Source organism: Eurytemora carolleeae, unplaced genomic scaffold, assembly GCF_000591075.1.
Source record: "Eurytemora carolleeae unplaced genomic scaffold, Eaff_2.0 scaffold726, whole genome shotgun sequence".
In the NCBI taxonomy this organism is placed as follows: domain Eukaryota; kingdom Metazoa; phylum Arthropoda; class Copepoda; order Calanoida; family Temoridae; genus Eurytemora; species Eurytemora carolleeae.
In genome coordinates, this window is record NW_019396614.1 from 163886 (window position 1) to 175306 (window position 11421).

Sequence of the window (11421 nt, forward strand, 5' to 3'; positions counted from 1 at the left end):
GGGGGGGGGGGGGGAAATGATGAGAAGGAAAAGCTAGGGGTTCTTGCTTGGAGGTAGATAACCATACCTTATAGTTCTCCTCCTGTGCAAGCTGTAACTTCTCAAGCATCCAGGTTTCAATCTCGTCTGCGTCCCTGGAGAACTGCTGCAGGGTCTGGGACTCACCCAGCTCAGCACGCTTCTGGATCAACGCGTCCTTCAGCTTGCTCCATCTCTCAAGCACCTTGACAATAAAAATAAAACATCTGAAAAATTTTTGTTACTTGTTAAAAAGAATTTGAAAGTAAAGGTTATAAAATATATAATTCGAGAAAATACCGAGAAAAAGTGCAATTTAGAGATTTAAATCTAAATCTTCATGACAAACAAAACCATGATGAAGATGTTCGTAAAAGACGCCATTAAAATGTAAAAAACTAAATTTTAAAGCTTAAAATAAAAAAAATTATACAAAAAAAATAAAAATTAAAAAATAACAAAATTTCTTGAATTTCACAGTTGGAATTGTTATTTGATCTAGTTCGGATGAGGAAGGTTGTTAAAAAAATAAAGATAATATTTTGGACTAATTATTAAAATGTGTGCCAGACAAAAAATAATGTTTGTAGATATGAAAACCTACCTCTTTTTTCTTATCTTCAATATTAGGCCCGGCATAGTGCTCGGACTGAACCAGCTGGTCAGCATAGGTCTGCAGAGCCTCAATCTTCTCCTCCTGGTTCCCAATGGCCTTGTCAAAGTCTTCGTGCTTCTTAATCATCATCTCGATCTTCTCCTCCTTGGAGTCCACCTCGTCAGCCTGGAGGAAGCTCTCCCTGTTGCTCATCCAGTTCTCCGCCTGCTCACAATCCCTGCAAATATTCCAAATATAACAGGGGTATATATTTTCTAGAAAAATACTGGAATTTTGAATTTAAAAAAAAAGTTTTGGGTTAAACAAATCTTTTTCCCTTTAGATTTCCAAAAATGCATTATTATTATTTAACAACATAATTTTTTTCATAAATAAAACAAGTAAGTTAAAGACATTAATTGTAAATGCAAAAAATCTTAGAATAAAGTTAGACTGAACCTGTAGAAGAGTTGAAGCTCCAGGCACTGATCAAGCTGCATCCTGCGAGCTATCCAGGCCTTCTCCAGGTCCTCCCTGGCCCCGGCCATACCCTCCAGCCTCTCCTCAACCTCGGAGCTAGCGAAGTGGTCTGCCTGGAGAAGCTGCTGACCAAACAAATCAAATGCCTAGAAAAAAGAAATGTCTCCAAAGAAGAATATATCAAGGTCTTTTGTTGATAACAAAGGAATAAAAAAAATAAGAACTCATATAAAAGTATAAAACAAAAAATATCATAAAATCCATGGGTGTATATAAACTTAAAAATCATTCCCTTCCCTTCATTTCAAATTAATATTACCCCCAGAATTTTTTTGTTTTATCGCTTAGTAAAAATTTGTTGGGGAAAGAACTATAAAAAAGGTTTATAAAATTGTCTTTTGATGTCCAATTTTTTTTCACACATCTTTAAGAATCATAATTTTTAAATAGATTCATCCCTGTTTAATTCTAAATAAATGTTCTTTAAATGTACCTGGAAGGTATTGGTGCGTGCATCAATCTCAGTTCTGTGCTCACTATGACGCTCTAGCAGTGCTTCTGCTCCAGTAACATCAGTAGCAAGCTCATCTGTACAGATGAGGGACTTCATGCTACTGACCCAAGACATGAGGTCCCTGTAGTCGCTCAGGAACTTCTGGAGGTCGTAAGAGTCCAGCAGCTTAACCTTCCTCATGTTAGCCTTGGCATTGAGATGAGTCCATTCTTCGTTGATCTCCTTCTGCTTCTCGTAGATGACCGTTGAGCTATCTTTATGGGTATGCATCAGCTTGCTCGCCTTATCATCCAGTTGGTTGATTTTGTCTCCAAGTGCAGCCAGGTCTCGCTCAAGACCCTCGTGCTTACGCTGAAGTGCCTGGACAGATCTCAGATCCTTTCCAAGATCCTCATTGTTCAGTGCCTCGTCCTTCTCTGAGATCCAGTCCCTTGTCTCGTCGACATCCCTGTGGAACATCTGGACCTCATGGGCTTTCTCGAAGGCGCTGGCCTGCTCAGTGGTCACCTCCTGGAGCTTTGTCCACTTCTGGTTAAGGTCCTCGAGCTGGGCCTGAATCTTCATAGCGGCCTCAGTTTGTCCAAGGGACACCAACTGCATGGCAATCTCATTCATCTCAGCCAACCTAACCTCGTTGGCCTTAAGGTCAGCCTGGAAGTCATCAAACTTCTTCTGCATGACCTCAACTTGTTCTAGATCATCAGATACATCCTGGATAGTGGCATGCTGCTCCTTCGTCTTGATCCAGTTGGACAACTCTTGGGCTTCCCTAACAAGCTGATAAGCCTTGCAGGTCTCATCCAACCTCTTTCTACGGATGTTTCCAAGCTCCAACAAGTTTTCGTACAGCTTCTCAATCTGGGATTGACGTGCACTCACAGAACTGCTTGCCACCAGCTGCTGTTGGGATGCAGTTAGTCCAGGGTCAATTTTCTTGACATAGGCGGCAGGAACAAATCCCTGGCGGTCATTGACCTCCACCTTCCACCAGTCCTTGTTGTTGGAGTTCAATAGGGTGAGAACATCTCCTTTCTTCATTGAAACCTCACGGGGAGATTTTTCAGTGTAATCATACAGAGCCATCACACACTCTTTACCAATCATATCAATGACGGGAGTCTCCTGTTGACGACAACCAGCTGCCTGCTCCTTCAAGTCATTTATTGTATTCTTGAAGGCCTCAAGATCAGACATAAGTGCCTCCTGCTTCTTTAACAATGCCTCAGAGGCATCCTCATCCTTGCCATAATCAGCGTTGCCAGCAAGGGGTTCCTTCTCCCTCATCCAGGACTCAGCCTCCCCAGCATCTGCAAAGTACTGATGAGCCTGCAGGGAGTCTTCAAGATCCTGCTTTCTCTGACTTGCCTTCTCCTTCAGGATGTTCCAGTGATCATGAAGTGTGCTGAGACGAGTTTTGATATCCTCTGATGCAAAATGACCCTGTTCCACCATACCTTGGGCAGACCTGGACACAACATCAATCCTTGGCTCATGGTTGTTAATCTCAGCCATGGATGCCTGGTGCTTCTTGATCAAGTTCTGGACTCCAATAAGGTCCCTGCCTCTGTTGGTAGAATTGATGATTGGTTCCTTCTCCCTGATCCAGGCTTCCTCGTCCTCCACATCCCTGAACAGCTGCTGAACATCCAAGGAATCCATTAACCTGGTCTTCCTGTTGGACATTGGCTTCATAAGGTTCCGATACCTTGCATCAAGACCTTCATATTTACTCTTGATGTTCTCAGCATCAAAGTGACCGGCCTCACAGAACTGCTCAGATGCAATTCTAACACCATCCACACGATCCTGATGAGCCCCCACATCAGCTTCAAGAAGAGCATGCTTTTTCTGCAAGTTCTGTACGCTGGTCAGATCCTTGCCGTAATCATCAGAGATAAGCTGACCCTCTATTTCGCTCAGCCAAATCTCAAGATCCTCATTCCCCCTGTTATACTGCTGCTGCTGGCTAGCCTCACCTAGACGCATTCCCTTCTTCTCAGAGGCTTTGACCAGATCCTCCCACAGTTGGGAGATCTCGTCAGTCTTCTCCTTCACACGCTCGGACTGTATATGTCCGGATTCAATGAGATCGGCTCCAGTCTCAAGGACTTCATCAATCCTAGACTTGTTGGCAGATAGTTCCTGTTCAAAGTTCTGATGCTTTTGCACCTTACCGTTGAGATTGGTGGGGTCAAGATAGCTGTCATCAGTGGCAACCTTTAGTTTCTCATTAATCCAACCCTTGGTTTCGTCACAATCTCTCTCAAACTGTTGGAACTTGTATGAATCCTCCAGCATGGTTCTACGGACTGCGGACTTCTCCAGAAGTTCAGACCTTCTTTCCAGCAACAAAGCACGTCGCTCAGCCACATCTTCAGCAGCATAATGCTGACCTTCAATCAGCTTAGTGGCAAACTCATCAAGAGCCTTGATCTTCTCCTCCTGAGCAGCTAAACTCTTTTCAAAGTCTTCATGCTTCTTGATCAAGGCCTCAACCGAGTCCAGGGAGTCTCCTAGATCCTGGTTCACCAAGAAGGACTCCTGTTTGGCCATCCAGGTGTCTGCTTGCTCTGTATCCCTGTAGAACAGTTGCAGATCCATACACTGCTCATACAGGATCCTTCTCTCCTCCCACAGCTGGAGGAGTGCGTTTTTCTCAGCAGCGAGAACACTGAGCTTTTCAGTAACCTCATCACTTGCATAGTGATTAGATTCAAGCAGCATTTCTCCGGACTCAGCAGTAGCTCGGAAACTATCCTCACGTGCATCAATTTCAGATTTGTGTTCAGCATGGCGCTCAAGAAGTGCCTCAGCTCCAGACACATTTTTAGCTAGATCATCAGCAGTGATGACGTTCTTGATTTCATTAATCCAGGAAGTGAGATCACGGAAATCTGCCAAAAACCTGAGAAAAAAATAACATTATGGCCATCATTTGTTTATTGTTTCCATCATGATTTTTACTTTAAAATAAAAAAGCTCTTAAATCGTAACAAAAAAGCAAGCATTTTCTTTGAAATACTTACCAATTTATTTAGCCTTCTAAAATACCTCTTAAGTATCTACAATATTAGTCCCAATTTTTGTACAAAAATAAAATTCAAATTCTGAATTGAATCAAAAATAAATAGATGATCACCTGTGAAGGTAGTAGCTCTCATCTAATTTAAGCTTTCTCTGCCTCGCCTTCTCAGTCAGGCTTTCCCAGTTCGCCTCAATATCCTTATGCTTGGCCTAAAAAAAACAAAAAAATTGAAAAAAGAAGTTTTCAAAATTATCAATTCTTTTTGAACAATTAACAAACAACATGTTAAATTGTACAAATCATAATAAAATGAAATCTTATCTTGTATCTTTTTCTTCTAAATATATACTTTGCTTGTCTGTCTGTGTGTATCTAATAAACGGCTGAACCAATCGTGCCCAAATTTTGTGTGGGACCTCACATGACTCCAGGGAAAGTTTATGGAAGCCCAAAATTACAAAAAAACTATGTCTTAAAAGTTTTTGATTTTGGCTAACAATGTGCAAAAAAAATATCATTAAATCCGCGATCTTTTTTGATACTTTTTTTATTGCAAAAAGAGAAGATGGTCACAGAGAGAGCCCTAAAAGAGTATCTTAGAAAGTGAACATTTCGTTTCTTGAAATATAAAAAGTATTCTGAATGAAATGAAAAAATGAACTAATGTTCCAATAAATGAACAATAACAAGGAATTATTCATTTATAAGGATAAAAATGAAGTTGTAATATTTGAGCCCCGACCTTTATGTTTAAGTTTTTCATATTATTACATTGATATTCCCCAGACATTTAAGTTAAATGCTTATTGGCATGTGTTAAAACTTTGAAATAAACTCAATAGCTCATTGCTTAAATAGCATATTATCTCCCCCACCCCACCCCCCACTAACTCATGAATATTCTAAAATGTGTGTTTAGAATTTAATCTCGAGTCTATGTAGATTAAATTTCAATTTGCAGAGTGAGGGGGGGAGAGGGTAAGAGTACAAACATTGAATATTTTCCTTTTGTAATATGAATTATCATTCTGGGCATATTTCTCTTTAGACCTCCTGCCCCTTTTACATCTACTATCGTTGAAAGTTTAGACTCAAGTTTAAAGAACACATCAAACACTTAAAGCAATACTGACTATGACCATGAAAAATTTATCTACAAAAATCTAGACAAAAAGAATATTGTGCCGAAGTTTCGACTTTTAACTACGCAACGAACGGAAACTGTGTGCTCTGTACTGTACCGTACTTTACCGAACTGTACAGTATCGAACTGTACAGTATCGAACTGCACTGTACCGAACTGTACTGTACTGTACTGTACTGTACTGTACTGTACTGTACTGTACTGTACTGTACTGTACTGTACTGTACTGTACTGTACTGTACTGTACTGTACTGTACTGTACGTAATGTAAGTACTGTACTGTACTGTACTGTACTGTACTGTACTGTACTGTACTGTACTGTACTGTACTGTACTGTACTGTACTGTACTGTACTGTACTGCACTGCACTGTACTGTACGTAATGTAAGTACTGTTCCGTACTGTACTGTTCAGTACTGTACTGTTCGATACTTTACTGTTCCATACTGTACTGTTCCGTAATGTACTGTATTGTAATGTTCCGTACTGTACTGTACTTAATGAACTGTGTACTGTACTGTACCAGTACCTGTGTAACATGTACTATACTTAATGAACTATGTACTGTACTGAACCAGTATATGTAAAGCATGTAATGTAATTAATGAACTATGTACTGTACCAGTATCTGTGAAGCATGTACTGTACTGTACCTGAATTTGCGCAGCACTGAACTTACTGAAATATATGCACTATACCTGAATCTGTGCAGCATGTACTGAACTTACTGAACTATATGTACTGTACCTGAATCTGTGCAGCATGCTCAGGATGAATCTCACAAAGACGAGCAGCTTCTTGCCCGATTGTGCGCACACGGTCCTTTACAATAATATGTTTAGGAAAATCATTTAAGTTTCATTGAAGTATCAACAAAATCTTGAATATGACACAATTGTTTTAAGCTTTCATGAAGCAATCACGTAATATTCTTTATAATCAATTGTGGTCAAGTTTTGCTTCAGTAGAACCACAGCTTTCTAATAACATAATTAAAAACGAAATAAATATTCTTCAAAACAAGGATTAAAAATATTATGAAAAATATAATGAAAAATAGATTTCAATTTATTATTAGCACAATTTTTATCTGATCACTCACAACTCTTAGATTAATAATTCCTAATAAAACCTTATCCCCAAGATGAATCAAATTGATCCCAGATCAATTCTAATCAATTTTAACTCCGAGATTGATCAATTCTCAATCAAATCAAGCAATAAGATGAATTGCTACCTCTAGAGCAGCTAGATCTCTCTCTATCCCCTCGTGTTTCCTCTGCAGGGTTTGAACACTAGCGAGATCCTTCCCAAAATCCTCAGTAGAGAGGACTGCATCCTTCTCACTTATCCAGGAGATGGTTTCATCAGCATCCCTTAACATCACGTGGTTAGAAAATAAACAACACTTGTTAGAGCATCTTCAACACGTTATTAGAACCTATACAACACGTGATTAGAACATATACCACACGTGATTAGAACATATACAACACGTGATTAGAACATATACAACACGTGGTTAGAACATATATAACACGTGATTAGAACATAGACAACACGTGATTAGAACATATACAACACGTGGTTAGAACATTTATAACACGTGATTAGAGCATATACAACACATGGATAGAATATATACAACAGGAGGTTAGAACATAAACAACACGTGGTTAGAACATATTCAACACATGGTTAGAACATATACAACACGTGATTAGAACATATACAGCACGTGGTTAGAACATTTACAAAACGTGGTTAGAACATATACAACACGTGATTAGAGCATATACAACACGTGGTTAGAACATATACAACACGTGGTTAGAACATATACAACACGTGGTTAGAACATATACAACACGTGGTTAGAACATATACAGCACGTGGTTAGAACATTTACAAAACGTGGTTAGAACATATACAACACGACATATACAACACGTGGTTAGAACATATACAACACGTGGTTAGAACATATACAACACGTGGTTAGAACATATACAACACGTGGTTAGAACATATAAAACACGTGGTAAGAACACATACAAACCGTGACAAGAACACAAAAAAACACGCAATCAGAGCACACCAAAACATGTGATCAGGAACCCTCCTCGTAAAATTATGATACCTATTGAATCTCTGAATCTCGTGAGCTCCGAGAAGTTTCTGTTGACGAGCGATTGCCAGGGATTTAAGGCGAGCCCAGGCTTCGAGAAGCTCAGTTTTCTTCACTTTAACAAAAGCAATAAAAATCTATAAAAATAACCGCAAAAGAACCTGTAACATACGAAAATCTAAGAAAAATTAAATTTGATTTTTTATCTATAATCATTTGTTGACATCTATGGTTAGAAGTACTGTGAAATTCCAATTATCTAAGGATTTATATTTTTCACAATTATTTTTGTTTAAGAACAGTAAAATTGTACTATAACGAACAAGATATAGAAACTTACTGGTGATAGTATCTGACTCTGGATGCTGATCGTTGGAGAGCTTGTCAGCTGTCTCGCACACCTCAGACACACGGAACTCCTGGCTCCCCATGTCCTTCTGGAACTCATCAAACTTCCGCTGCAGAACCTGGATACAAATTCACAAATGAAATTACGAAAATCAGCGAAATCTGTTAAAAAAGTTATTTTTTTTATAACCGAAATAGCAATTAAATAAGTTAGGGATTTATTTCCCTGTAATCAAAATTTTCATCAACGATTCTTAAAATAATAATAGTACATTTAATAAAAATTGCACTAGCTTGATTTCCATGAAAAGAAAAGATAATTTAACCGATTTAAAGTATAATCTGAATTAGTTTATAGAAAAAAATTCGTTAAAAAAATCTACCTCAACATGTTCGAGGTCGTGACCGAATTCGTCGGCGGTGACAAACGTCTCCTTGTCTGAGATCCAGAACATGACCTCGTCGACCTGTCTGAGGAACTGGACTAGGACCAGAGCCTGTTGCAACCTCATTCCCTTATCGGCCAGCTTACTCAACAGCAGAGCCCATAGTCTATAAAATTCAGATTTTAAAAATAAAGAGTTTTCATTTAAAGGAACTCAGGTGTAATTTCACGTATGACAATGCCTGATTCACAACTGCACCCTTAAAACCTTTGTCTGGTCTAGTTTGTCGCACATATTCTCATTCTCATCTAGGAAAACGCTTTGAATTGTAAAACACTTGGTTTTCAAGCTTTTTAGTTTTAATAATCAGCACTTTCAAGAGTTGGCATGAATAAATATTTTCTGAAAAGAAATGTCAAGCGACAGGATCAAAATTCGGATTAAAAAATAAAGAGTTTCAACTTAAAGGGACTATACACTAAATTTAAAGGGACTGAAGAGTAATTTAAAGGGACTGTACGCTAAATGTAAAGGGACTGTACGCTAAATTTAAAGGGACTGTACGCTAAATTTAAAGGGACTGTACGCGTAATTTAAAGGGACTGTACGCGTAATTTAAAGGAACTGTACTTGTAATTTAAAGGAACTGTACTTGTAATTTAAAGGAACTGTACGCGTAATTTAAAGGGACTATACTTGTAATTTAAAGGGACTGTACTTGTAATTTAAAGGGACTGTACGCGTAACTTCAAGTGAACCCTAGAAAAACTAAAATATTTTCCACATTTTTTCACATAATGGTTTCAAGGGTTGTTTTGAATAGGGTATTAACATATTTGCATGGAAGTTCATTTACACTCACTTTAAGTAGGATGTTTTGCTCCACACCCTCATGTGATTAAACAATAACATTAAACAAGTCTTGATTTGAAAAAAACATAATTTAACGCAAAGAAGATGCATCAGGAACCTCCATGCATATCTTTGTTTAATGACAAAGTGTACTGCAGTAAAGATATTAGGGTTCATGGGACCAGATTTAATGAATTGCGAGACAAAGTTAAACCGCGTAGATTAAGTTGAACCACGTAGACTTAATTAAACCGTGTAGATATAGTTAAACCGCGTAGATTTAGTTGAACCGCGTAGAATTAATTAAACCGTGAAGATATAGTTAAACGCAAAAAACCACTCCTACGACCCATTAAAGGTGGCACTGTCATGAACCCTTGAGTCTATCTACCAATGCTTGGCTTCCTGGATCGGGATCCGCAAAATATGTTTTAACATTTTTAACAGGGCTGATCCTGAAGTCCAGATCCGCATTAAAATTAACTGGATCCTGTGAGCACACAAACCCCGTACTGCTAAATAAACTCATTCAGACTTATTTAAACACGATTTGCATTGATCCTAACTTATGAGATATTAAGCTAAAACGACTATAATACCTGTATTATCAAGGACAACGATAGCGTTGCTGTGTGCAGCGACCTCGGCCTCAAAGGCCTGGTGCTTCTGTATTTTAGCCTGGAGGTTGGTGGGATCCTTGTAACTCTCATCGCTCGCAGACTGGAGACAACAATATTATCAATTTATTTCGACACAATGAGTGGGTTAAAACCAGGGAGTAAGAAAGAGAAGGGAGATATAGCTGACGCGGCCTGTCCTACCATATGATTATTTATGCTTTGCAGACGGTATTCCATTTGTATAAGAAATATTCAGAATAGGTTTTTGTATTCGCGGTAATTGTACATACAAATATTTCTTATTCAAATGGAGTACCGTCTGCAAAGCATAAATAATCATATGGTAGGACGGGCCGCGTCAGCTATATCTCCCTTCTATTTCTTACTACCTGGTAAAAACTAAACAAGGGAACACATTTTGATTTAAAACAATGTTTTATTTTTTTAAACTTTTTTGTGCATCTTAAGATTAATTATAATTAAAGGAGGTGTTGATTCGTTTCTTAGGGTTGTTGACCTTTTAAAAGATCTCACAAAATATTTGAAGGTTTTACTGATTTTAAAATCGTTCAAATTTTAACGTTTGCTTTTCTTACATGCACTATACCATACTACTACTACCATACCACTATACTACTATACCATACCACTATACTACTATACCATACCACTATACTACTATACCATACTACCATAATATACCCTTGAGTGAAAATATGGACCAAACAAGAATATGTTGAAACGATTATTTTAGGGTTTGTTTTTAACCTTTTCTCTTGATAAAAATAATGCAAAGTTTAATATAAGCAAACTTTTACAGAATATAGTTTGAAATTTAAGAATTTTCATCAGAAGATCAACGAAAAAACACCTCATCAACGGGGAACATTTTTAAGATAGGGTGGAACATGAGAAATACGTAACTACCCCCCCCCCCTTAAATTCAAGTTCTACCTGGAGTTTCTCATGGATCCAGCTCTCAAGCTCATCTGCATCCCGTCGGAAATATTGGAATCTGGACAAAATATTGAAAATTTAGAAACTGCGCAACTATCCAGGGGTTTATATTTTCCCGAAAAATAATTTTTCTTCCCCCCCCCTTTAGGAAAGTTATTTTTTCCCCTGTAAGTTATACAAGCGCAAATACTTTTTTCTCTCGCTAAACTGGAAAAATAAATGATTTTCAAGGAGAAAATAAATTAATTTTTGCGATAATAAGTAACAGGGGGGAGGGCAAGTCGGAAAAATATACACCCATGTAATTCTATGATATAAATATGAATTCTGGAGTATCTAAACAAATCCTTTAA

General features: G+C 38.0%; 1 protein-coding gene across 1 annotated transcript in view; it reads right to left on the minus strand.

Moving 5' to 3' along the window:
- LOC111706327 (spectrin alpha chain-like) overlaps nucleotides 1–11126 on the minus strand; it is a gene marked incomplete at its 5' end in the record, with an annotated part of 17805 nt that extends 6679 nt beyond the window's left edge. The window contains 12 exon segments of the mRNA XM_023479173.1: nucleotides 68–223; nucleotides 623–851; nucleotides 1073–1239; nucleotides 1587–4512; nucleotides 4747–4841; nucleotides 6525–6599; nucleotides 7015–7153; nucleotides 7918–8020; nucleotides 8246–8372; nucleotides 8637–8851; nucleotides 10058–10211; nucleotides 11066–11126. Coding sequence (XP_023334941.1) covers nucleotides 68–223; nucleotides 623–851; nucleotides 1073–1239; nucleotides 1587–4512; nucleotides 4747–4841; nucleotides 6525–6599; nucleotides 7015–7153; nucleotides 7918–8020; nucleotides 8246–8372; nucleotides 8637–8851; nucleotides 10058–10211; nucleotides 11066–11126 — 4447 coding nt within the window.
- Between the last annotated feature and the right edge of the window lie 295 nt (nucleotides 11127–11421).